Below are 26,532 nucleotides of genomic sequence, written 5' to 3'. Positions count from 1 at the left end.
ATAATCTTAATTGCTCTCACAACAAAGTTGCACACCTTAAATATGTACAATTTTTATTTGTCCATTATACTTCAAAAAAGTTGAGGAGGGGGGAAGAGAGAGTGAAGGACCTAAAGTTGTCTGTGTAGGAGTTAAAACTGAGCAAACTCATCTCACAATAAAGAATCCCAAATAAAGGCCTGGTCTAGAAGAGTCCAAGTGGACAACAAAATTACCCCGTCAAAATATTCAGGTGAAGACCCCTAAATCATCTGGCCTGAATAATCTAGATAGTGAAGTAACCTAACAATCCTTTATTTTCCAGTTCAGTTTGCCAGTGTAGATCTAGCCAGAGAGGGTTCTGAAGCAAGAGAAATAAGGATAAAGCAAAGAAAACCAAGACAGACCATTGAGCTCTGAGGCAAGGTGCTGTGGATGCTAAAGGAGAAGATGGGGCCATGTGGAGTGAGCTGGGGGCCCTCTGAGGACCCCTGCACTGTGACGGAGGTGACCTTTCCTCTCTAGTAGGACAGAGGGACAGCAACTCAGAGACATGTGAGCAGGAGGCCTGGGCACCCTCCTGAGTTCACCACCTGAGGTTAAGAGGGCAGGAATTTGGCTGCCTATTGAAATCTCATCCCTTCTTTGAAGTTCAAATTCTGTCTTCTTCAGAAAACCTTCTCTAAATCAACCCGTATGATTTATAGGCCGTTTGTCGCAATTTAATACCTTATTCAATCACATTCTTATATTATCACCTCACTAGGTTATACATGTCTTTAGGGTAGAATCATGTTTTGGGTTTTAAAAATGTCCACAATGCCTAGTGTAGGGTTGAGAATGTAATAGGTATTCAATAAGGAAGGGTCTGATGGAAAAGTTGAAAGGAAGAAAACATCAGGCTCTCTAAAGTTTCCTAAACTTCTTTCTTAGAGAAAGGATACCAAACTTCTTTCCAGAGAGGGACTGTTGGGTTGTATCCCTGTATTCTCCAATCACAAGCTGAGGTTCACCCAGTACATGGTATATTTTTCTCTGAAGAGAGCTGTCCTAAATGCAAATTAAGTCTCAAAGCCCTACAAAGGACAACCAGGAAAGCACAGTCTCTTCTAAATCTCCTTGGGGACCAGGCTCACCTCTCCGTGTCTGTGTGTGAGTGTGCGTGGGTGGGGGAGGTAGTGGTGGCGTGGGAGGGCATAGGCAAGAGAGAGGAGAGAGACTCCACGCAGTGATTATGTGGAGGGGATTTGCTATGTCTCTTTGCCTCCCCCCACCCCTCTTTCTTTGTCCTCTTTCTCCGTGTTCCTCTCTTTGTCCCCTTTTCCTCGTCCCCTTCTTCTGCATTTGTCTGGGAGGATCCTGGAGTGTTCTTTTGATCGACTCAATCTTTCTCTGGCACTTGAGTTCTGATTGGCTGAAGGACTTAGAGGGGAAAAAAAACTTTAATTAAGTAGATAATCTCTTCTTTGGAACTTTGGCAGCTCCATTTCACCTCCCCTTAACTCTGTTTGGGATCGCTTACACCCAAGGAAGTTGGGGTTTGAGGAGAATTCCATCCCACTACCACAAGGAGAATACTTCCCCATCTTACTGCTCTGAATCCCACGTTTTTAGAATTTTCTATCTCTGTCACTCCAGAGGATAATGTTGCTTATGAAGCCTTCTGTGTGCATCTTTCTTTTCACCTGTGTCCTCCAACTCAGCCATACCTGGTAAGTAACCTGGACTCCTACCTGGAACTTAGAATTAGGTAAATGCGTGTAATATATGAGAGAGAGCTCGTTTTTATTTCCAGAAACGTAGGATGCCTTGGGATCTCTCCTAGGAAAAAACTGTTCAATGGAGTAGGGCTCTTCCCATATTTATGGCTGATTTCAGTAAATCTTTAGACCTTTACCAATAGGAATGGATTAAAAGGTAGGGGTTTCCTATTTTTCTAAATTGCTATATCACAAATATTCTAAATATTGTTTTGGGGAGATAGTAGCCTTTTTTCTTTTACCAAATCCTGATGTCAACATTGCGGAGAAGAGGACGGTGGTTCAAAGCAAGTTCTACTGTGTGTTGAATCTGATCTTTGAGGTGAGGGCTGGAGACAAAAATTTAATGGTATCTTATTCTGCACTTTCTGACTTAACTTTAATTTTTTCAAAATAGTCTAAGTAAGTGCTCATACCATCATTTCCTGGAGATTAAAATTAACTTGAGCTACTGAGTTGGCACTGGGTTAACAAAGATGTCTGAAATAAAATGTTTTAGAAATCTAAACTTTTCTACAAAATTATTTAATTTACTCAATTTGCAAATATTTCTAAACTGTTCAAAAAAAATGAGACATGTGAAAGTGCTTTGTAAACCATGAACCATTGCACAAATGATAAATTTTATCATCATTTCCACTTAGCTCTCAGAAACCACATAAAGTATCTATACATGGAAATATTAATAAGCTAGTGTGCAATAACATACAGACATAAGATCTAGGAAATGCATGTTGCTAGAGTGTTTGGAGTGTCTCCCCAATTGAGATATGAGTTCAGTCTCTTATCAGTTCTCATTTTGACCATTTATTTCCCCAAGCTATGAATCTAATTGCTACTAAACTGTTGAGGAAGCAAGAATAGGAATTTCTTTGCTGAAATCAGCTTCCTGTGCTAATTGAGAGTGTATTCTTATCATAAATGAGGATAGCCATCTTTATTAGAGTTGATCAGTATGCCAAATTAATATAATGATTTGCCAGTTAATATAATCCTTTGCAACACTTCTGATTATAAATGGAACCACCAAATAATTGTTCCGTTTTTAATTGGCATTTTAATTAAATATTGCATGCTCAAAAAAAAAAAAAATGTCTCCTCTCTCCCCGTCATGAGAACAAAAAGACAAAAGGGAGCGGAGACTATTTCAGAGCATTTCTACTGATGTTCATGGTATTCTTCAGCTGATTCAGTATCAGCAAAAGAGAAACACGAGATTCCTTTCCCCAGTCACCAGGGCAGTGTGAAGAATTGTTCTATAAAAAATACCTTTACTGTGTGATCCTTCCCTGCTGGAGGGGGTCATGTTCATTTCATTCCAATACTGACACAGCCACACTGAAAGGTGGCTGGGTTGCTTGTCTATCCAAATTCAAATGTCTGGATTCAAAAAGAAAGAAGAAAAAAGAGATGTGAAAGAAAGTTCTAATTTAAAAATAGGGTTTAAGAACCCCTTCTCGTTTTGCCTGACTTTGAGGAGAAAATGTACAAATCTCCTGTATAATGCAATTAGTTTTTCATTGCTTCTCCCGATAAGCCCCAATTTGAATTAAACATTTATACTTTGCCAAGAGCCTGTTTTTTTGGTAGCACTTGAAACGTGATTTTTTAATTTAACATTAAATCTTGATTATTCTTATAATGGAACTATCAGGGTTTTGCATAAGGTCAGCTTTCCCTTTGTGCCACGCAGAGAAATTTGACCAACTGCAGCCTTTCAGATGTTTCTCTTAATACTTCATTATCAACCTTTTATGTGAGGACCTCAAAAGCATTTAACAAATAGGGAACCACAATTTCTGCTTGGCTGTTCAATTGTAGTCTCGCCTGAAATTACTGTCGAAAAGAGTCCATCAGCAGAAATTCCTGGGCTTGAAAAGGATCGAATAAAGATGACAGGAACCTACAATACAGTTTTACTAGTTATCTCAGTGCAAAATAATTGGGGAGGGAAAAGCATTCTCCACAGTTTCCTCTTGTTGAGACCCTTCTGAGAGAATTATCCTTTAGTAACTTGAGAAAAATCTTTTCTTTGAATTTGTTTTTCTTAATCCTAATGGCTCCAAAAAGAGAGAGAATGGGAAAGCATGACACAGCCAAGCAGAGGGCGATGGCTATAACGGTGGCCAGAGATGAACCAATTTGACTTTCCGCTCCCAACACATTTACTCATCTGGAATGAATGGACCTAGAACATGTTTTTCCTTAAATGTTGCCTATATTTAACTCCAAATGATGTGTCCTAATGCTATCGGGTCTTGCCCAGCTCTGTCCATTTCTCACATGCCCTCTCTCTGCTCAACTCAATCACCAAATCAGAAAGATGCCTCAGGACACAAAGGTTTACTATGGCTCTGCTCACACTCTTTAACAGAGATCACTACCTTTACTCCTTTCCAAAGGATTTAAACAGGATCAGTTTCTTTCCTGCAGCAGAGCAAGAATTTATCTGAAATCTTTGGGTTTTAAAGCAGCTTTTGAAATACATCATCCCTTGGTTCTCTACATTTACACTTTTAGGGTAACCTTTCTACGACTCTTCAAATTTCATCTGATAATGACAGGCAGGACCCTGATTAACCAAGGCTTCCGTTATTGGATGGGGGAGGTCTTTGAATCCATAGTCTCACCAGGCATCTCTGATGGCTAAAATTATATGTGCTACAATTTTTCAAATGTATATTATGGCGAGTCAAATACATACTCCAATTTTTCAAATGTGTATTATGACCAGTCAAATACATATTCCTCTAAAAATTATGGAATTCATGGTAATTTGTTGTCATATTAAGTTTTGGTTGAGTTTTTCCCACAAACAGACACAAAAAGAACACGTGCAATGAAGTGAGGCGCTACTAAGCTTTGTCACACTAGAAAGGGCTTCTCATCCTCACAGAGGTTGGGAATGTCTGAAGTTAGAAATAAAATCAAGTGTGAAAAGTTGCTTTGGAATCTGGAAAATAATATGCCAAAAAAAGAGTCACATGACTGATAGCTTCCCTGATCAAAAAAAAAAAAAAAAAAAATCATAGTCCATTAAAAAAAGCTTGGGGTTTGGGGAGCAGGTACCTCTGAGCAGGATCAGGTTAGCAGCTGCACCGTAAGAAGTTCTTCGAAGGGCTTGAGACATGATCAGAGAAACTTAGTTCCCAGTTTTGCCACTGATTCTCTCAACAACTTGAGCCTTGTGTTTTTCCCTTCCGAGTCTCTATTTCTCCTGCCATGAATAATAATACTGGTGATGACAATTCTTATCATCATTATCAATATTATTTACAAAGGCTATGAGGTCCTGGGTGGAGACACGTTATTATAGCTTTCCTCATGAAACCAGTTCGTATACGCGATCAGGAGGATGCTCTCCAGTGCATCTTTATAATTGTGTGTGTTTGTGTGTGTGTGTGGATGATATCCTGACATAAAGAAAGATCTCCTCTTTGTGATATTACACAGAGGTAAGTGGGGTATAAAAAAAGTACCAGAAGAAAAGGAGTTTCAATCCAAACCCTCTCTCTTCCATGGAAGGAGTTCACTTTTCTTTCCTTTACCCAGCTGGGACAATTGGTTTAATGCTGCTCTATATTGGGTAATGCTAGTCTGTATTGGAACTGTTAATAAAATCCCTTTTTCCTGGGCTCCATTTACTCTTTTCTATTTCCATCAGAGAGGCAGAGGAGAACTCAGAAAGCTTAGAAAGAGAGGTCAATACAATTTTGCTGAGGATAAACCTTCACTTTTCAGAAAGCATATTTTTCTTCCTAGGTAAAAGATCAGGCTAGGTTAACAGTTGGGGAAAACTCTGGGCTCCGTTCACATAAATAACTTCCTCCAGTGCCTCTCATTTGAAATATACCTACACGCCAATGACCCCTTGAAAGAAAATACCATTCACTCTGGACAGACTCTAGTCTCATTATAAGCCAAAATTTTATGGTTTGTTTTTCTTAATGTTTATTATAGGCCCTTGTTATTGATCATACCCTTTCTCTAGATATTTCTTAGGTCAGAGTTTTCTGTAGGCCCAGAGAAATCAGACCAAGAGGGAATCATTTAAATTCACCATTATCTGACCAGCCCAAATTCACTTTTATTAGTAGGTTGTTTTCCCAATTTCAGCATCCTTTGGTACCAGCATAGTATGAGGCTATGTTCCAGTAGTCTCAATAGACCCTGAAAGTAGGCCAATAGTTCAGTGTTTCTATGCAGCTACACAGATGAAATTCTTGTTTTCCAGGCCAAGCTTAAACCATCCTGCATAAGGAAGAATTTCCCCTTCATTCAAAACTGTAATTCTCTTGTATGTGCAACTATATATGGATAACAATTGTATTTTTTTAATAAATATTTTTTTACAAAAAAACACCCTGTAATTCTCCTTTGCTACCATAAATCTCAGTCCTTTTCCTTTACTCAGTATCTTCAGTTCATTATATTAGACTTTGAAAGTTCCATTCCACCCCAATACCCAGGATAACAAATAGCAAACCAATAGATCGTCCATATTATCCTGTCTGGCATTTCTTCATGTTAAACCAAGGTGTCTGGTGGAGCCCAGATTGCATAAATTATTGCTGTAAGAGTATTCTGTTGTTTAATTTTATATTATGGAAAAAAGTGTTTTTACAAAGATAGAAGAGCATAAATAACAAACCCTCAAAACTCAGCTTCAACAGTTATCAACCCCTGGCTAATTTTGCTTCGTCTATACTTTCTGTAGCATTTTCAACTGCATATATTTCTCCTAGTCTAAATCATCCAAATGCTACCATAGTTCAAAATAGGAAGAAGACGGGTAAGATAGGGAATCCCCTATCCTGTGTCTGAGAGATCTAGAGCCAGTAATTAGAGTGAATCTTGGGGGACATCACACAGATATGACCACTCTTGTGGGGGGGGGGGATCAAGAATATAAATTAGTGAAAACAGAAAATTCATTCAAATACATATTTGAGTTTATTTCTGTTTGAGCTGTGCTGGGTAGTACAGTAGGCAACAGAAATTGATCATTGGATCAGATTGAGGAGAGAACATTTTTACCATCCATTGGACTTAGTTCCATTAAGTCGTGAAAATGATACCAAAGTGTCCAGGCTTGTCAATTTCCCTACCTTGAACTGTTCACCTCGTGTTTCATAGAACAATTCTTAGAATTACCATGTACACCTACTTTCTTGATCCTGACACAAACTGGGATTGCATCCATCAATGCAGTTGAGAACATGAATATTTTCTGAAGTTTATACTAGAGGGACTAAGGTAACAAGATCAGAAAACACAGCAAAATGCTCTGCCTCAAGATCCTGGACGAGGTTCCTGCAATCCCAGGCTTTCTGGGAACAGTGGCTTGAGCTGTTCCTTAGCAGCTTTCTCTTAGAGACCACGGAACAGAGAATGAGTACAGCTTATTCCCAGTTACAGTCCTCATTTAAATGCTAAGCGTTCAAGTGCTTTTTTGTAGCTCAGTGTTTCTCATCAGAGTTTGCTACAGCACAAAAAGAAGGAAGGAAATTAGGACAGGGAAAGACAGCCTATCTCTCTGTAAAATATCCTGGAATACAAATGACATTTCATTCACTTTCAGGGGAAAAGATTATCCCTTGAAAACTTGTGATTTGCTTGGGAAGAAATCTGCCTGAGACCCATGGTACATAGTTGTCCTGTGGGCTATTATATGGTCTTTGCCAGTAATTATTTGTCAAGGACTGGATTTGAGATAATGTGGGATTTTAATATAAATTTTAATATAAGGACTACTACTAAAATTGACACATCCGTTTAACTTTTTTTGTTCTTTTTAGCCAACTGGTTTATAAGACTTTTTATAATATATTTTAGGGCACTACATTATAATATAGGAAATTCACATTTACAAAAAAAATTTTTGAGAATGATTTATAGGGCTGAATTCCTTTTGAAGACAGAGATGGAGTTTAAATCAGTGAAATAGCCTTGGGGATATGACCCAAAGCTACACATTGCTTAATTTTTCCTTTTATAATCATCTTGGAAAAAAGCCATTACATGGCCCGAATTCTCACTGCATTTTTCTCTCTTTCCTTTCAGTGTCACACTCCTTCAATGAGTCAACACTAGCTGCTCTTATTTCATAACTGTTCACTTGCTGTAATCTGGCTTCTGTTCCATTGTTCTACTGAAATAGATCTCTCCACTGATATCACCTTTGTTCCCTCTCGATACATTTTTAAGAAGGAGGAAATTTGTCTTTGTAATTCTGAATACTTCTCTTCCCTTCAAGACTTCAGGTATCTTGTGCCTTTTTCCCTCCTAATCCTTCCCCTAGATAAATAGGAAAGAGCCTGATTTCAATTAGTTATACTTTACAATGGATAAGAATTAGTCACGCTGTTTACCCTTGGGAAAAAAAATGCACTTTAAACTTAACTCTTTCTAATTGTGTGGTGAATTATTCCTAGCTTAAATATCCTCAGGTATTGCCAGAGCAGGTAGTGAAAAATTCTGGACCAACGGGATACTATTTCAGTTCTGAGTAAGGCCTGCCTTCTCTGCAATTGTGTGTATGTACATATTTGTGTGTATGTGCTGGTGCAGGTGTGCCCTGTGCGTTGTATGTTATAGCAGGAAGTTAGAATCACAAGGAAACTTGGTCAGAAATTGCTGTATTCAGGCTGTCCCCAGCCCAAGGCATCTTGCTAGTTCCATGAGGTGAAAAGCTGGCTGTCAGACAACCTTCTAAGAGAAAGTTGCTTCACTGGAACAACTTCTAGCTCCAGCTCCAGATAGTTTCCCTACACTGGACCCTCCCCCTTAATCTATTGCCCCCTTTCCCCTGTTCTCTCTCTGTGCCAAATCTCCAGAGGGAGAACTGCATCTATATTCATTCATGACCATTTTTCCCTTCCCCTGGGCCTTCACCCCAAATTACAGTAATTACGTGGTCTCTCCTGAAATAGGCCAACTAGAGCTTCATGACGCAGAGACTTTTTATGGACCTCAAGAGATGAGATTAAAGGGTAGGAAGAAGCCAAACCTGTTATTTAAAGACTTGTGGGGAAAGTGAAGAGAGGAACAAAGTGGGGGATCAGAGGGCACTGAGATGAAAGTCCTGGGTGTTGAGAAGAAAACACCAAATTCTGGAGATTCATATTCAGAACCTTTGCTTTTTAAAAACATGTGTGAGGAATGCAAAAGGGGAATCCTAACTTAAATTTAAGTTACATCAACCACTGGGATTCAAACGTACCCAGGCACACTTGGCAAACTAGTGAGGCTGACGTGCAAGGAGCTCGCTGCATGAGACGGAGTGCTGTCCTGGGAAGGAACTCACACTGAGGGAGAGGGAGTCTGGCACACAGACTTGGCCTAGTAACAAGGGCTGGGTCACGCAAAGGGAGAAGGAAGTCTAAAGATAGCCTGGTGCTTGGCACTCCTGGTCCAGTGCCCATGTGTGTCGCAGGCTATATAGAATCAGGCATGTGTGCTCTCCATGGCAGCTAAACTGCTAACCGTACCATGTGATGTGCTACAGACTACCTTGTGGGCTGTGCTAGTTTGGAGAACAGCCTCCAAATAGGGAGAAATGGTTGAAACATTGGATCGTGACTTAGACCTCTTGTCCACCATTAGACGTAATTGACAGACAATGGGGATTTGCAATTTTCTGTGAACTTCCTAAGGTGGTAAAAAACAATAATAACTAATGATTAAAAGTAAAAGTTTCTTCAAATGGTATCAAGTGAAGAGAAGCTTTGAAAATTAGACTGCATGGGTATATCGATAATAAATGTTAGGTCAACAAACAAACGAAGAAAATACACTTGGAGATTTTCCAAGAGCTAAATGAGAAGCTGTGGCATTTGAATTTGGGTTGATCCAAAGTCCCTCCCCTCCTGCTCCAGCTCCCTGGGGAAAAAAATGTACTGGTGACCAGACTGATGATGGAATAAGCAATTCAGGAAGCAGTATAGCCCAGGAGATAAGCTGCATAATACTGAAAGCTGTGGTGTTTGAGGAGCTATAGAGCCTAGACCAAGAAACTCTGCATTGTGGTTAGATTACAGCTAGATTATAACCACTAAGGTGGCAAGGTTAGACGGTCCCTAGAGCAGAGATGCACTGGGAAAATGATAGAAAGTGCGCGGGGCTGTGCTTTAGTGGTTCCCCATCGCCTAAAACTACTAATACACCTGTATCTATTGTTCAACAATAATTGAAAAGGTATTTAGTAATGAAGAGAATAGGAAGGATTTAGACACACATTAAAAGAAAGGGGAAAGAACTTATCAATGTTGATATTACAGGACTTGTGGCAGAAGGTAGTGAAGACCAGGACAGCAGGACACAATTTGGCTAACCAGACTAGATGAGAGTGACAGTGAGGCTACTGACAGTGAAACGTTATCGTGAGAGCTCAGAATGAATGATGGAGAGAGAGAGAGAGAGAGAGAGAGAGAGAGAGATTTGATTGTTCTCCCCAATTCTCACTATCGGTAAATTATCTTGGGAGAAGGAGAAGATGACGCTAGAAGCTTGTAGGAAAAAGTATAGATCAAATAATGAATTAAAGACTCACTTCAGGATTGATGACAAGAGCAATGGTCTAAGAATGTAAAATAACAGCTATGGCAGCAAAGACTTCCACGCGTGGAGGTAGTTAGCATGTTTCCTAGAAGACTGATGGCCCTTAGAAAACACTCAGAATCCTTGTAAGTATATTTCAACCCACCTACCCCCAAATATTTTATTCCTGATATGGGGAAGATGGGCATAAACAGGTCAGCTGTCACTGCCAGGAAAACATTCTATAATACCAAGAAAAACTGCAGGGAAGGAAAGAGATCCGTGATTTTAGTGCTCAGTTCAGAGACCAGCCCCTCAGGGCAGTGACCAGTGAGAGCTCTGAGAGCTACCCAAATCAGAAGGTACTCCGTCCAGATACAAAAGAAGAAAATGTCCACCAGTTTATTACTGTTGCATTTGGAGCAGCCATTTTCCAGAAGATTCAAGCAGTAATTTGAGTCTCTCAGGCCTTCAAATTATTACTTAGGTATTAGATGCCTCCCTACTAGGTAGATGCCTCCCTATTAGGTTGGTGCCTCCCTATTCCCCCTCTGGACCAGTGTTTCTCCCAGTGGACTCTGAGGACCATCTGCAATACAGCCATCTCAGAAATGTGTACATGCAGATTCCTACCCCACACACACATGCACACACGCGTACACACACACACACACACACACACACACACACTGCTCAACAAGAGTCTCTGGAGCTGGGGCCCAGGAATCTTCTTATTTAATAAACTCCCCAGAGAATTCGCATGCACTCTACAAGATAATCCATTTAGATTAATTTTCCAATGGGTTCAGCTTACATGGGCAGGTCAGGAGAATTACAGGCCCCAGGAGTTTATCTGCATAAGTGACTATGGAGTCTTCCCAGGACAGCATCGCTCCAAAGGAAGAGATTAGAGGAGATCCAGCAATGAAGCTTGTCACTTGAACCTGTTAGCAAGCCCCTTGGCTTCAGTCCCCTGAAGGGGGCTGGAGGATGGCTAGGAGGGTATTATAAGCAAAAACTGAAAGAACTATTTTTATTAAAACTCTATAAGACTTTTGTACACAAATAGCAGTTTGGATACCCAAGTGGAACCATAGAACTCTAAAGGGGGCTAAAAGTCATTCATCCCTACATTTAAAAAAAATTAATAGACTGTTTTTTAGAGGAGGATTATAGAAAACTAGCAGAAAACACAGACTTCCCATATGTCCCCTCCCCCTTCACCCCCACCCAGCTTCCCCCGTTTTTAACATCTTGCATTAGTGTGGTACATTTGTTTGTCCCCACTTTGTTCATGCATAGAACCCAGTGTGAGGAGCAACAGTCTCCAAAACCATGCCCGGGGATGTGGTGTCCCTCAGGTAAAGCAGAGTCTATGCCTGGCAGATATGGGTGCCTGGTGGACATAGAAAGGCTGGGGCAATGGAAGAACAGAAAAGCAGCTCAGACAACATGGTGGTTAACTGCGCTTGTTAATGAGGGAGACCTCCAAGAATCGTATCAAGAACTTTTCAAGGAGCAGCATTCCCAGATTAGCAGATGGGAATAAGAGCAAGGCAAATATGGGCTGCAGAAAAGCACAGCACAGAAGGAGCAGATGCTCGAGAACCAAACTGACTAGGTTCCAGTCCTGGCTTTACCACTTAACCTGCTGTGTGATGCTGGCCAGTGACTCTCTGTTTCGGCTTCTGTGTCTATAAAAAGGAAGACATATAGTTTCTACTTCATAGAATTGCTGTGATAATTATGTGAGCTTAAGACATGTAAAGTACTCGAAACAGTATTTGGTATACACAGAATGAACACTCAATGAATAGTACAGTACCTACCCCATGGGGTTGTTACAAAAATTGAAAATGATGACACAGGTAAAGCACTCAGAAGGGTTCCTGACATATTCGATAAATGTTAGCTCTTATTGTGTGACAGAAGTTAAATTTTATATGGTGTCAGTATGTACACTGGAAGACTAACAAAAGGAGAAGAGACCAAAACTTTTATTTGGCAGTGTAAAAGCAAAACTAACTACAGTTATTTATGTAAATTGCTTACCACTGATGCCTCATTACTATGAAGTCCAGTAACAACTACACATAGCATTACGTGTGTCAGATCAACTTGCTACAAGTTTTGATCATAACACCAACCTTTGTGTACATATGCTCAGCGTTCATTGTCTGTGGCTCTTGTAGGATCATCTGCTAATGGAGCACGGCCATCTCCTCACAGCCTTAGAAAATCAGTGGGAGCACTCGTTTGTCACGACTTCCCTCTCAGATCTGCCAAAATCTTTGTTTCAGCCCTTCTTGTTCTGTTGCATCTGATGATCTGATGAGCCTTCCATCGTTTTTCTAAAACTCTTCAGTTCAATGCATTTGTATAGAGTACTTATCAGGTTCAGTACTATAGTCGGAGCTGGAGGGGACACAAAGATAACTAAGACCGCCCCTACTTAGAGTCATGTATAAGGGAATAAAGGAAAGCCTTACTATGAGGTAGAAAAAAGTTGCTGTGAGACTTCAGGAAATGCTGACTGTGGCTTTTGAACAAGATACTTATTTAAGAATATGTGGGATTATTACATTATTGAGATATAATTCACATACTGTAAAATTCACCCTTTTAAGGTGCACAAAGCAATGGGTTTTACTATATTCACAAACTTGTGCAACTCTCACTGCAATCAATTTTAGAACATTCTTATCACGCTAAAAAGAAACCCAATATCCATTAGCAGTCACTTCTCATTTCCCTCCCCTCAGTCTCTAGCAACTGCTATTCTACTTTCAGTTTCTATAGAGTTGCCTATTCTGGACATTTTTAATAAATAGAATCATATAATTTATGGTCTTTTGTGTCTGGCTTCATTCATTTAGAATGACATTTTCAAGATTCATCTGTGTTGTAGCATGTATCGGTACTTCATTCCTTTTTATGGCCAAATAATATTCCATTGTACAGATATACCACATTTTATCCATTTAGTCATCAGTTGATAGATACTTGAATTGTTTTTATTTTTTTGCCTATTACAAATAATGCTGCTGTGAACTCATATACAAGCTTTTGTTGGAAATGTGTTTTTAATTCTCGTGACCCTACACCTAGGAATGACATTGCTGGGTCATATGCTAACTCCATGTTTAACCTTTTGAGGAACTGCCAGACTATTCTCCAAAGTAGCTGTACCATTTCACAATCCCACCAGCAATGTATAAAGGTTCTGAGTTTTCCACATCCTTGCCAACAGCTGTTATCGTCTATCTTTTTTATTTTAGCTTAGTGGGTGTGAATTCTTGTTGGATTTCCCTGATGACTAATGGTGGCCATTTGTATATTTTCTTTGTAGAAACATCTATTCAGATTCTTTGATTATTTTTTACTTGGGCTATTTGCCTTCTAATTGTTTGGTTGTAAGTACTTTTTATATGTTCTGAATACAAGTGCCTAACTAGATATATAATTAAATATTTTCTCCCATTCTGTGGGTTGTCTTTTTACTTTCTTAATGGTGCCTTTTGAAGCACAAAAGTTTTAAATTTTGATGAAGTCTAACTTATCAATGTTTTTCTCTTACATATAGGTCTATGATCTATTTTGAATTAATTTTTGTATATGGTGTGAAATATTGATCCAACTTAATTCTATTGCATGTGGATATCCAGTTGTTCCAGCACCACTGGTTGAAAATACTAAGACTGGGAAAGATTTAAAAGAACAGCATAGGAGCGGCTGGTGAGCTCAGTTGTTTAGAGCGCAGCACTCTTAACAACAAGGTCAAGGTTGTTGGTTCAATCCCCACATGGGCCACTGTGAGCTGCACCCTCCACAACTAGATTGAAACAACTACTTGACTTGGATCTGAGGGGTCCTGGAAAAGCACACTTAAAAAGAAAAAAAAAAGAACAGCAAGAACAAAAGCATAGAGGCATGAATGTATGGATGTCCTGGTTCAGCTTGACTAGAGGACTGGACAAGTAGGGATATTTCATGGGAAATCAGGCTGGAAAGGTACGTAGGGTCAGGTTATGGAGCACCTTGAGTAGCAAGATTTGGAGAACTGTGTAAGCTTCTTGTACAGGACATCACAGTCTGGTTTTCAGAAGGCTGATTTAGCTGCAGACTATGCACTGGATTGGAATGGGGTGAAAACTGTAAGTAGAGAAGTCAGTGGAGCTTCTACAGTGGTCTAGGTTGGAGACCACAACAGAGGCTGAGACAGTGAGAGTCACTGAGACAGTGAGAGAGAAAAGAGGGAAGTGGTATGTGAAAAATATAATAGAGGTAAAATACACACAGGTCTTAATAACTGATTGGATGGTGAGAGCAGCTCCATTAACAAAAAACAGTAACATCAGGAAAAGTGGGTAGTTTGGCAGGAAAGATGAGTTAGCTTTTAGACATACTGTCTTTACAATTTGAAACATTCCCAGTAGAGAAGTCCAGTGTTCATTTGGGAATGCAGCTCTGGATCTCAAGATAGGAGTCAGGGTTGGAGGCAAAGATTTGGGAGATGTTGCATAATCACGGTGTTTAAGACCATGGGCATGAATTAGGGATTCTCTCCTATTTCCCTATCTCTCCAGATAGCTGCTGCTTCTGAGTTTCCTCAGATGATACTCCTTCCTTCTCCCACCCCTAAAAGGAAGTTCCTTCATTCAACAAATATTTATTAAATGCTTGCTATCCCCAGGCACTGGGAATACTTGGTGAACAAAACAGACCACAACCCCACCCCTGCAAAATCCGCCTTAATGAAGCTTACAGTCTAATGGGAGCAGGCAAGGGTAAAAAAAATAAATAAATAAAGATGTAAAACATTGTGTTCTGATGATAAAAGTGCCGTGGAGAAAAGAAAAATGATGAAACAGAGAAGGGGGATGGAAGGAGTTGCAATTTAAAACAGGATGATGAAGGACAGCCTCAAGGAGAATGACACATTGATTAAAAAGCCTGATGCAGGTGAAGGAACAAGCTATGTAGACATGTGAGTCAAATGCATTCCAGGCAAAGAGGACAGCAAGTGCTGGAGTCTGAGGGTGCCCAGTATGTCAGAGGAACAAGGAGATGTGGCTACAGCAGAGTAAGCAGGGGAGAGTAGTAAATTAGGCCAGAGGCATAACTGGGGGCTACATTTTGTAGGATCTTATAAACCATGGTAAGAATTTGGCTTCTGCTCTATGTGAAATAGGAAACCGCTGGAGGATTTTGAGCAGAGGATGGAAAAAAGTTAATTTATATTTTAAAGGAATCAATCTTTAAAGGGACCAATCATTTTGAGAGTAGCATGTGGGAGAATGAAGGTAGAAGGAGACCTGTTAGTAGGCTTTACCAATAATCCAGGCAAGAGAGGATGACAGTTTGGACCAGAGGGATAGCAGTGAAGATGCTGAGAGCTGGTTAGAGCCTGGATATGTTCTGAGCTGGAGCTGGCAGGTTCGATGACAGATTGAATACAGGATGTGAGAGAAAGAAAGGGGTCAAAGGTAGCTCTAAGATTTTTGTCTGACAACTAAAAGGAACTGTCCTTTGCTTAGGTGTGGGAGACTGCAGAAGGAGCGGGTTTGACATAGTGTCAGTGAAGACCAGGAGTTCAGTTTGGGATGTATCAGGAGTGTAAGTTTGAGATGGCTTTTAAACACCAAAGTGACATATCAAGAATATAGTTGGATATGCAAGTCTGGAATTCAAGAAAAGATCTGAGACTAGTTGGGAGGGTTCGGGAAGGCATAAACCCTTTGAATGACACCCAATGGGGGTAGTATCATCAGCAACTGTACATATGGGGAATGGGGGGCTTGTACCTCCGTCTAGGAGTGTGCTGCTTGCCTCATGTTTATAGAGCTGCCTCCATCCACTAAACAAATGTTATATCTTCCATTGTTTGTTAGTATCTTTCCTTCAATCACTACTGTCCCTAAGTGGTACTGATACAAACACCTCAATAATTCCTTCTTCTTTGGCGCTCTTTCTTTTTTCTAACATCACACACTCACTGTGTTTTCTGCGATCCATATTATGTTTTTATCTACCTCCCTCCCCCCAAAAATGAAATCTTGCCTCTGTCTCATTAATCAAGAACAAGAGCCTCTTCCTTTGGTGCTCACCACAAGGACATACAGTCTTTTTTTCTTTCATTGAGATAAATTGGCATATCACATGATATTAGTTTCAGGTATACAACATAATGATTCAATACATGTATATATTGTGAAATGATTATCTCAATAAGACACAACTATTGCAAGTTTTTTCTTAATACTGAATATTTTGGATATGAGTATGTCAGGCATATGGTTCAACTATGTCTGCGAATAACTCGAGGGTTAACAACACAAGTCAATTTATGGGAAAATTGTCCAAATAAGGCCTTCGGCAGGTGCTCAATTAGATATGACTGGTTAATCAAATGGACTAGATCAGCATGTCATACAGACCGTTACGTATTGTAGGGCCTTTGAGGAGAGAAGAACCCTCTAGTATCTCTGCTCATCATCACTCCCTGTGATTCCAACTTAGTATCTTCTCACAGGAAGTCTCTTTACCCCAGGGTTATGGCACAGCTTTCTCTTTCCTCTGCCATTCAATTTTTGTTTTGTTTTCTTTCTTGATATTGTCTGTCTTGGGGAACAGAAACTAGCCACTGTCTGGTCTGGTAATGTCCAAGAGCCTTTGAAAGTTATTCCTAAGATAAAGATTGCCCTTCTGAGCCAGAGTAAGCTCAGGCTCCATTCTCTGAGGCAAAGAAAGGGCCTGGGTGACTTTTCTGACACTAGTCTTTCCAGATCAGAAATTTATCTGCAAACCCATAATGGCTTTGGCAATTGTGAATTCATTTAAATAGTGTTGAATGCATTTTTTCGTACTTTGCTGGTACTGCTGCCCCAAGTGAGTAGTGCTTTTTAATCAACTTAATTTCACCTGCCAAGCTTTAAAAAGTGGACTTTAGTTTTGCTAGACTCCGTAGTCTTTTACGATTTTCTAAAATTCCATTACATTTTTTTTCAAAATCTTTTTCACTTTCTCTCATATGGCAGCCTCCCAGTTTATTACTAATGTTTTTCAGAAACTACCCACATTTTAGGTGTTGTGTGTATTTTGTGTAAAGAGAGTCAACCAAGCTCTTTTGGCCTCTGATAGGAAACTGAACTTTCTCAGTCTATTTCATTCCCAATCTGCTTTCTGATTAGAACTGCAGGGTACACTGAATTTCATGGTACAATATATAATGATTCCTATGTTACTTTCTTCCATTATAATGGAAAAAGAAAGATAATAGGTAGCATGTTTGTGTTAATTTTCAAATGTCTATACTGAAGTCCATTTGCCAAATTTCCAACACTCCGGATTACGTATGCATACATTGTATTTTTCATTTTTATATAATTATAGACTTACAGAAGGTTGCAAAGAAATGTGCAGGGAAGTCCCATGCAAGCCTCTCCCAGTGTTAACATCTTACAACTATAGTACAATATTCATAAAGCTTATTCAGACCACGAGTTTTACATACACTCATTGTGTGTGTGTGTGTGTGTGAGTGTGTGTGTGTGTATAGCTTGACGTGATTTTTGCCACATGTATAGCTTTGCATAATCACACCACAATCAAAATACTTAACTCTACCATTACAAGACTCACTGGTGTTATCCCTTTATAGCCAAACCCATCCCCCATCCCTAACCCCTGGCAACCACTAATCTATTCTCCAGCTCTATACCTCATTCCTTCTTATTGCTGAGCAAGACTCCATGGTAGGGATGTGCCACAGTTTTTAACCATTCATCCTTTGAAGGACATTTAGGTAGTTTCCAATTTTTGATTCTTATGAATAAAGTTGCTGCAAGCATATGCATACAAGTTCCTGAGTAAAAATGAGTCTTCATTTCTCTGCAATAGATGCCCAAGAGTGGAATTGCTAAATCGTTTGGCAAGTCCATTTTTCGTTTTTGAAAGAAACAGCTAAACTATTTTCCAGAGTCAAATTGTTTTTGGAATTTTTGTTTTGTTTTTGGAATTTAATTATGACTCGATCCCTAAAAAGATATTCCACTGTTTACCTCTTTCTGATTAGAGACGTATCCCTCTCAGAGTACAGTGGAGTCAGACAGACCAGGATTCAAATTCTGCTTCAATCACTTATTAGCTGGGAGAGCTTAAACAATATATTTTAATTTGGTATTTGCATTCCACAATACCTCTGGGCACCAGCTGCCACGTGGCTGGAGTAGATCAGGTAAGCCTGCAGGGATACAGGGGTCAAAATTCAGACTCCCTATTTGTCTCAGATTCCCTATTTGAAAAACAGGGATAATAATGCCTGAGATAGTAAGGATTTAACAACATCAACATGTAAAAGACTGAGAGTAGAGCATCTGGTACACAGCAGTGAGTTAATGCGAGCTCTCTTCCCACCCTGGCAAAATAATGATCAAACATTATTCCCAACATTTTTGCTATTTGAAATTTTAAAAATCCAAAGGAAGCATAATACTAGCTCTTTTTGTATGTATTCTTTTTTTTACTAAATAAATTATCTTTAGTAGATTCCTTAGGCATAACCTTTTCTTGGCAAAACCATTTTCCCTTTCTTCCTATCAATTATATTTCCTGAGTAATCCTTACTGCTTCTGGCAGCAGAAGTGACTTGGTGCATCTGCATTATGCTCTGTGGTTTTTCTCTCTCCTAGGTCAGTGAACAATTTCCTGATGACTGGTCCAAAGGTAAGAAAAAAACTTCCTTTGATTTCTTTGGATTTCGCTAATCTTAGCTTCTTGGCTGAAGACCACACATGCCAATTTCTTTTTATTATATCCACATCTTTTATTATGCTCTATCTATTACAGACAGAAAAACTGTGGCTCAGAGAGGGTTAGGGGCACATCTCAAACCACATAGCGAACAAGTGACAGAGCCAAGACAAGAAGTCGGGAATATTGATTCTGAATTTATGGGCAGAATGTCCAGAGCCAGAAAAGTCAAAAGGCTTTCAGTGTCAGGCTGCAGTCACAACCTTCTCAGTGCAGTGGGGGGGATGCAGTTTTCCATCTTCAAAGTACCGGCATTGTACTGCATTGTCTCTAAGAACATTCCCAGTTCCAAAATTGTCTGTTCTAAGATAGTAATGAGATGAGAACCATGGAAAATTCATGAATTATGTAATTTGGGATCATTGTGAAGAGGCAGAATATAGTGAATAGCATGGTGTACAAAGATGTAGAGAGGTCTACTGCCTGAGAAAACTGAATTTCATTCCTACTTCTACCATTCGCTAGCTGGGGGACCTTGAGCAAATCGCTTTAGTTCACCTCTCTGAGCCTCAGATTCCTAATCTATAAAATGGTTCTTATTTCACAAGGTTATTTGTGATGTTAAATGAGATAGCATATTTAAAGTGCTATGTCATTATTTTGGAGGGATAGGAGAGTGGGCAGGAAGGGAAGGGCTTGGCCACTTTGGGGCAAATGTCTCCCAAGTCCAGTTGCTGTGAGTCTGAATTTTGACCCCTGTATCCCTGCAGGCTTACCTGATCTACTCCAGCAGCGTGGCAGCCGGTGCCCAGAGTGGTATTGAGGAATGCAAATACCAGTTTGCCTGGGACCGCTGGAACTGCCCTGAGAGAGCCCTGCAGCTGTCCAGCCATGGCGGCCTTCGCAGTGGTAAGGAAAGCCTCGGCCACAGCTCCCGGGACCCCCTGGCCACAGGTTAGAGCCCCACTCTCCAGGGATGGCCCCCTGCCTCCCTACAACCTTATTCCTCACCTGGTCTGTTCTCAGGTCATCTCCCACTCTGGGATCTTCTCTGTTCCTTTTCCAGTTCCCTTTTCCTACCTATAGAACTTTTTACTTTCTTCCCCCAAACCCTCATTGCTCAATGAGTAGACCTTGCTCCACCCCCAATCCTATACCACCCTTGGCCTGCTGGTTGGCAAAAGCCTTCCTCATGATACAGATAACATCAAGAGGTAGGTAGGTAGGGTTCATAATTACTCATGCCTCTAAGCCCCTTCCTTCAGCCGGCTCAGCAGAGAGGTACGAGGCAAGTGGGAAACGACTTGGAAACCAGAGTCCCATGGAGAAGATAAAGAGCAGCCATGCCAGGAAATGAAAGAGCTTCAACGTTCTGGGAGGAAGTGGGGATGGATCCTTTACAACCTGGACTTCAGACTCATCCTCCCCCATTTCTTCCTCAGGCTCTTTCCCACCTAAACCCTTTGCAATCATGAACTTCAACAAAAATCTAGCCACCCAATCATAAAATATGTTACCTGAAAAGATGGAAGGGGAAAGAGTAGGGCTGAGACCAGGGCTGGAGTAGACCCTGGAAGAGAGTAAGGTACATTATAAAGGTGGAAAAATAGGATGGAGCTGGGAAAGGAGAGTGTAATGATTATATTGAAGGAAAGTAGCATGACTGGTATTTCTTTGGGTTGCAACCCCTCCCTCTAACAGACCGAATTTTTGGTTCCTGCCAGCTAATCGGGAGACAGCATTTGTACACGCCATCAGTTCTGCTGGCGTCATGTACACTCTGACTAGAAACTGCAGCCTTGGGGATTTTGACAACTGTGGCTGTGATGACTCCCGGAATGGGCAACTGGGTGAGTAGTGATATGGGGGGTGGGTCCGGCAGGCCAGTAAATTTCACTTAAAGAATGAAAAGCAGGGGTGGCCAAGGGGCTCAGTTGGTTAGAGTGTGAGCTCTGAACAACGGGGTTGCCGGTTCAATTCCCACATGGGCCAGTGAGCTGCGCCCTCCACAATTAGATTGAAGGCCAATGACTTGGAGCTGATGGGCCCTGGAGAAGCACACTGTTCCCCAATAAAATTTAAAAGAAAAAGAATGAAAAGCTTGGTGGGTAGCTGGGTGGGGTGAAGAAGAGCTGTATTCTTCCAAATCTGAGGAAAGTAAGGGCAAACCAGTTTAAGCCCAAAACCTATTGTGATAAACCAGGCTAAATGTTGCGTGGGCCCTTCTCTCACTGTTTTCTTTCATTTAAACATAATGATAAAGGAACAATGCTCCCAGAGGATTCAATCCAGTCAATCTCCCAAACACAGGGGTGACGTCCCTCCATGTTGTCTATCTCTGTCTCCTTTCCACTCTTTACCTCCATTGTCCTCTTATCCTCTCTGCCCTCTGGTTCAACTTCCAATTTGGTTGTCCCATATTTTTTCACTTGTTCCTCTCTATCCCCCTCAATGCTCACGCTTTCCTCACCTTTTTCGCGCCTTGCGTCCCTTCCGGAAGTCAATCGCTGGCACGGCACGTGCATACTCTGCCCAAAGGCCAGAAACTGTGTTTAAGGAGAGGAGCGCCGGTACCTTGCAGAGAATCCACTCGGCAACTACTTATGTCATGGAGTCCTGAGCAGCGGATTGGCTGAGGCTGGACGTGGGCGCGCAAAAATGGCAAAAACAAACCTAGGCTGAAACAAATCATGAGTCTGGGCTCTCGCCCAGCTCTAATCTTTCCCCATCTCATATCCCCTCAACCTGATTAGAAACAGCCGCCCAGGAGGATCTGCACCACCTGCTCAACGACCTTTCCTCGCCCTACACTTTTCCAGGAGGTCAAGGCTGGCTGTGGGGAGGCTGCAGTGACAACGTGGGCTTCGGAGAGGCAATATCCAAGCAGTTCGTCGATGCCCTGGAGACAGGACAAGATGCCCGGGCTGCCATGAACCTGCACAACAACGAGGCCGGCCGCAAGGTGAGTCCTGCAGCCCCTGGGGTTAGGCAGCTGGCTCCTTGCATTACCAGCCTTAGGTGCGGACAGCTCTTCATTCATGTAACAGTTTGGGAAAACGAGGTACTAAGGCGGCTGGCCACATAGACTGACTAGATGCCTCGCAAACCCCTCTCTCAGAGGCAGAGACTCCCCACGCGCTTAATCATTGGCCCGCTCACTCCTGGCTCTCTCCCAGGCGGTGAAGGGCACCATGAAACGCACGTGTAAGTGTCACGGCGTGTCTGGCAGCTGCACCACGCAGACCTGCTGGCTGCAGCTGCCCGAGTTCCGCGAGGTGGGCGCGCACCTGAAGGAGAAGTACCACGCAGCTCTTAAGGTGGACCTGCTGCAAGGTGCTGGCAACAGTGCGGCCGGCCGCGGCGCCATCGCCGACACCTTCCGTTCCATCTCCACGCGGGAGCTGGTGCACTTGGAGGACTCCCCGGACTACTGCCTGGAGAACAAAACGCTAGGACTGCTGGGCACCGAAGGCCGAGAGTGCCTGCGACGCGGGCGGGCCCTGGGCCGCTGGGAGCGCCGCAGCTGCCGCCGGCTCTGTGGGGACTGCGGGCTGGCGGTGGAGGAGCGCCGCGCAGAGACAGTGTCCAGTTGCAACTGCAAGTTCCACTGGTGCTGCGCGGTCCGCTGCGAGCAGTGCCGCCGGCGAGTCACCAAGTACTTCTGTAGCCGCGCCGAGCGGCCGCGGGGGGGCGCGGCGCACAAACCCGTGAGAAAATCCTAAGGGTCTCCTCTCCCTGCTCCTTTCCCCGTTTTTCCTTGGCTTCTTTTAGAGACCCCAGTAATAGAGGGACCTAGGGAATGGAGATCCCGCACTCCCAAACCTAGGCATCCCGAGCACTCCCAAACTGCAATCTCCTGAGTTTGTCACTTTCCAACCTGTTTCTCCAATTTCGCTGCGTTCCCTGGAGCTGTCTGAAACGTCCTCACCGCCCACACTTAGATCTGAGAACTCTGAGATTTTGAGCCACTGATCTTCCTTGGACGAGGATGAGAATAGACGTTTCCCCCTCCGCTTCCTAGCTACCCTAACGCCGGACCTAGCCTATGGAGCCCTAGGAACAGGAAGACCCCTTCTCAAATATGCAGGGCCCGCGGGGTAAAGCCATGGCTTCTCTTGCTCATTTTCTTGCCGTCCACCCCATTTTCTGCTGCCAGGTCCTAACACAGCCGCATCTTCCTCCTATAGTAGAGCTACTCCTGTGCTTGATTTCCTGCTAACTGTTGGCATCGACTCTCCCGGAATCTCTAATGTTTTCTCTCCCCTTGCCCCTTGCCCTCTTTCCCTGAAGAGAAACTGAGAGAACTGGCCCAGGAAGAAGGATGGGGACTGGTTCCTAGAGGCAGGGGTTGAAGATGGGGGAAGTGAAAACCCTAGAGTGCTGCCTTGCCGAAAACGGAGGGCGCTACTTATCTTTGCATGCCCATCTCTAATGGACTTGACCAGTGGGGTAATGATCTTCCTAGACAATCATCTGAGGTGCTGCACAGACCCACAGTGTCAAGGAACTAGGTCAGGTCAGATTTGCAGTCATTTCCTACCCTTTAAAGTAACCTTCTGTCCATTTCCTCCTAGCATCCAACTTTACCTCTTCTCCTTCCACACAAAGGATCCCTGTTCCTCTGAGCCAAGACTGAGCTCAATAAAGCCAATTTCCATTCGGACCCTGGTTTGCACCTCTAAAGGCAGGTCATAAGGAAGGAGGAGTTAGGAACCTTCCTTTTCACTAACCTGGTTCTCAAACAGGCAGGATTTAGGGACTTCGGTATTTTCCTTCAGTAAGTAAACTTCCTGCAATGAAACTGTTGCTAATAGGAAGTTCAGCACCTTCAATTTTTAATTTATTGCAGTCACTATGGTACGTGTCTTTTTTCCCAGGTATTGAACTCATTCTTGGAGATATAGGGGAGGGTGGGTGGAAGCTATAACCTGTAGGCCCTCCCTTTATTCCCACCTTGCCAGAATACCATCATCCCGAGAGCCTTACTTCCCGATGGCCTGTTAGCCTGGCCTGCCTGAGGCTAATCTGCTAAGGATTAGTAAATCATCCACATCATTCTTCCACTAAGACATTCACTCAGTAGCTAAGAGCTTGCTGCTTGTGGTGCTTCAGTCTCCTGGTCCTCTTCTCAGAGAGAAGCAGTACAGCTGGGACTTGCTTATGAGAGGGTTCTGGGAAGGGAAGAGCCAATCCCTGACAGATCTGCTGCAGCCTAAGGAGCTTCCCAGCCATTCCCCTTCCCCTAGGCTGGTCCTGGGTCTGCTCTTCAGGACCACAACTGGTCAAATGCTAGACAACCTCATCTCACCTCTCCCAGAGCAGGAAAGAGCACAGAGGAGGTGTGGCCCCAAGTACGTAACAGGGGCTGAGTGAGGCTCTAGGGGCCAGCCTGTGAGAGTGGAAGGGCCCCCATATCCAAACTGAGATGGTGGCCAAGTCAGACTCCAAAGCCATGGCTTCATTCCTACACATCTTCTGGGCCTACCAACACTTACTGAGGAGAGAGGTTCCCCTTCCTCCTTTATAGGGGACATACTTCCCTTCAGGGCCTCCTAGTGCTTTGGTTCCAGCTCTATCAGCATAAGACTTTTGCTTCTTCCCTCAGCTTTGATCTGGGCCTCGAGTCGCCCAACTTTCCCTTCTTCCTTCATGAAGCAGCAGCATATACCAACCTCGCTGTCCCCCTTGGCAGAATTATTTGATAATGTACAGTAAGAAAACCTGGCAAGAGCTAGAAAATATAAAAGGACAAGGAAAGGAACGCTGCATTCTTGTAAAGGAAAGCTGCATTCTCCAGGAGGTCTCTCAGCAGAAAAGTAGGGGAAACTATTGTGCTTCATGTTTGATAACTCCAGGTCAGTACTCTTAAACATGTCATGCTGCCAGGAAGTTCTTTCACACGTTATTGTTTTGTATTCCCAAATGGATATGATTGATACCAGATTCATTTGAGTTCTATAAAAGAAACATTACTGAGCTACCTTAGACCTTTATTGCTTTCCCCACTCCTGCATTATCCCTTCATGCATTTGTTCACTCAGCAAACACTGGAGTGGAAATAGAGTGGTGAACAACACACGGTCCTCCCTGCAATCATGGAGTTTAGGTTCTCTCTTAGACTCAATCACCAGGGTTGTGTTCTCTTTCACAAATGAGGACAACTCCAGAACTAACAGCTACTTGGGAAGACACGTTAAGGTCAGCTAGTCAAACTTTTGTTTTATACATTTAAACTGATGCCAAGATGTCTGGCTTGTTCCACCAGCTAGTAAGTTACCGTGGGGTGCATACTGCAACCCAGGCCCCTTCCCTCCTCTAGTGTGCTCTTTAGGAGCCCATCTGGAGTCCTCGACCAGAGGACAGAAACAGAGGGAGGTCCTACGAAGTGACAAGGACACTGGTTGGGGTGGTGCAAAACACTGTCCCTTCCTGTCCCTGGCCTGTAAGCATACACACAGGCAGGGTTTTCTTTTCTTGAAAAGAATCCCAGCCTCAACTGGCCTGAGCAGCAGGTTAGGGCAAAGACAGAGACAGGGTCGTGCTCAGTGCTGGTGGTGCTGGTGGTGGTGGGAGGGGAGGGCAGGCCAGGGCACTCGCCTATTGTGGGTCTGGATTGGATGCTTCCACTCATTCATTTCCTTTTAATTAACCCGCATTCCTGGAGGAGAAATATTTATGTTGGCTCCCATAGAGGCAATCTGAAGACTGGAAAGAAGGGGGAAGAAAGCCTGCCTTCGCAAAACAATATCTCTAAAGAGCTCAAAAAGAGAAAATAAGAGAACAAAATGCCATTAAAATAGCCTTCTACCCCCACTGGAGTCAATGAAAACTTCATTTCACATGCTAATCCCCCACTCCGCCCCCTTCTCTTCTCACAACACCTTTTCCGAAAGTGTTTGGGAAAAGTCTCCGCAGTCAGTACACAGCTCCCTGCAGCTCAGACTTCTCCTTGTGTTAGTTCAGGGCCCCAAGTGGGGCTCTCACTCCAGCAGCGGCTTTTTTCTCCCCCCCTTTAATTTAAACAAAGACTTCGGAGTTCATCAACCTCCCACTGAAATTCACAGCTGCTGAACAAACTAATCCCCTCTCCCGGCCTTTCTTCCCTTCAATGGGCTCTTGGCTTCAAAGACACTTTGGGAAAGGACTTTGCCGGGGCTCACACTGCTTCATCAATAGAAGTTAGTGCAAGTATTATCTGAAGAGCAAGTGGCTTTACAAACAAATACTGCCTAACAATCCCTTCCTCCCAAACACACACATCTAGCCCGCAGACATGATGGGATCTACAACAGGATTAGAGATCGTACCCCCTGGCTTCACACCCAGCCCCTTTGTGCAGCTGAGCTCAGCCCTGAAGTGGTGTGGGGAAAACCCTGGTGCTGACTGTCAGGCACGAATGGAGACACACACACACACACAGCAGAGTGGCCACAAATGCTGTAAGGAGGGAGTCTATTTCAGTGACACCCTTCTTTCTTCAACTCTCTTGACTCCCCATCTATCC

At 42.7% G+C, this 26,532-nt stretch overlaps 1 protein-coding gene and 2 long non-coding RNA genes across 3 annotated transcripts in view; 1 reads left to right on the top strand and 2 right to left on the bottom strand.

The window, feature by feature from the left end:
* The window catches only part of LOC141572910 (uncharacterized), a 45,072-nt gene extending 40,136 nt beyond the window's left edge, over positions 1-4,936 (bottom strand). The window contains exons 1-2 of the long non-coding RNA XR_012498462.1: positions 4,809-4,936; positions 3,009-3,119 (exon numbers count right to left, since the gene is read on the bottom strand). This is a non-coding gene — a long non-coding RNA (uncharacterized LOC141572910). The remainder of the gene's footprint in view (positions 1-3,008; positions 3,120-4,808) is intronic.
* Positions 1,387-25,008, top strand: WNT8B (Wnt family member 8B). Its single transcript, XM_019724907.2, has 6 exons — positions 1,387-1,691; positions 18,968-19,001; positions 19,799-19,937; positions 20,753-20,878; positions 21,848-21,990; positions 22,205-25,008. Exons 1-6 carry the CDS (start codon positions 1,624-1,626, stop codon positions 22,748-22,750), a joined length of 1,056 nt encoding a protein of 351 aa, XP_019580466.1. The 5' UTR covers positions 1,387-1,623; the 3' UTR covers positions 22,751-25,008.
* On the bottom strand, positions 19,126-22,453 carry LOC141572911 (uncharacterized). The gene is made up of 4 exons (XR_012498463.1): positions 22,316-22,453; positions 21,499-21,666; positions 20,546-20,598; positions 19,126-19,391 (listed from the first exon to the last, which is right to left on the bottom strand). It is a non-coding gene; the product is annotated as an uncharacterized LOC141572911 (long non-coding RNA).
* Positions 25,009-26,532: the final 1,524 nt, after the last annotated feature.

This window comes from Rhinolophus sinicus, linkage group LG07, assembly GCF_036562045.2.
Source record: "Rhinolophus sinicus isolate RSC01 linkage group LG07, ASM3656204v1, whole genome shotgun sequence".
In the NCBI taxonomy this organism is placed as follows: domain Eukaryota; kingdom Metazoa; phylum Chordata; class Mammalia; order Chiroptera; family Rhinolophidae; genus Rhinolophus; species Rhinolophus sinicus.
This window is presented reverse-complemented; position numbering and strand designations above follow the sequence as displayed.

Coding starts and splice junctions, on each gene's coding strand:
- WNT8B (XM_019724907.2), top strand. CDS start 1,624: ATGTTGCTTATGAAGCCTTCTGTGTGCATCTTTCTTTTCACCTGTGTC. Junction 19,938..20,752: donor CCATGGCGGCCTTCGCAGTG/GTAAGGAAAGCC, acceptor GGTTCCTGCCAG/CTAATCGGGAGACAGCATTT. Junction 21,991..22,204: donor ACAACGAGGCCGGCCGCAAG/GTGAGTCCTGCA, acceptor GCTCTCTCCCAG/GCGGTGAAGGGCACCATGAA.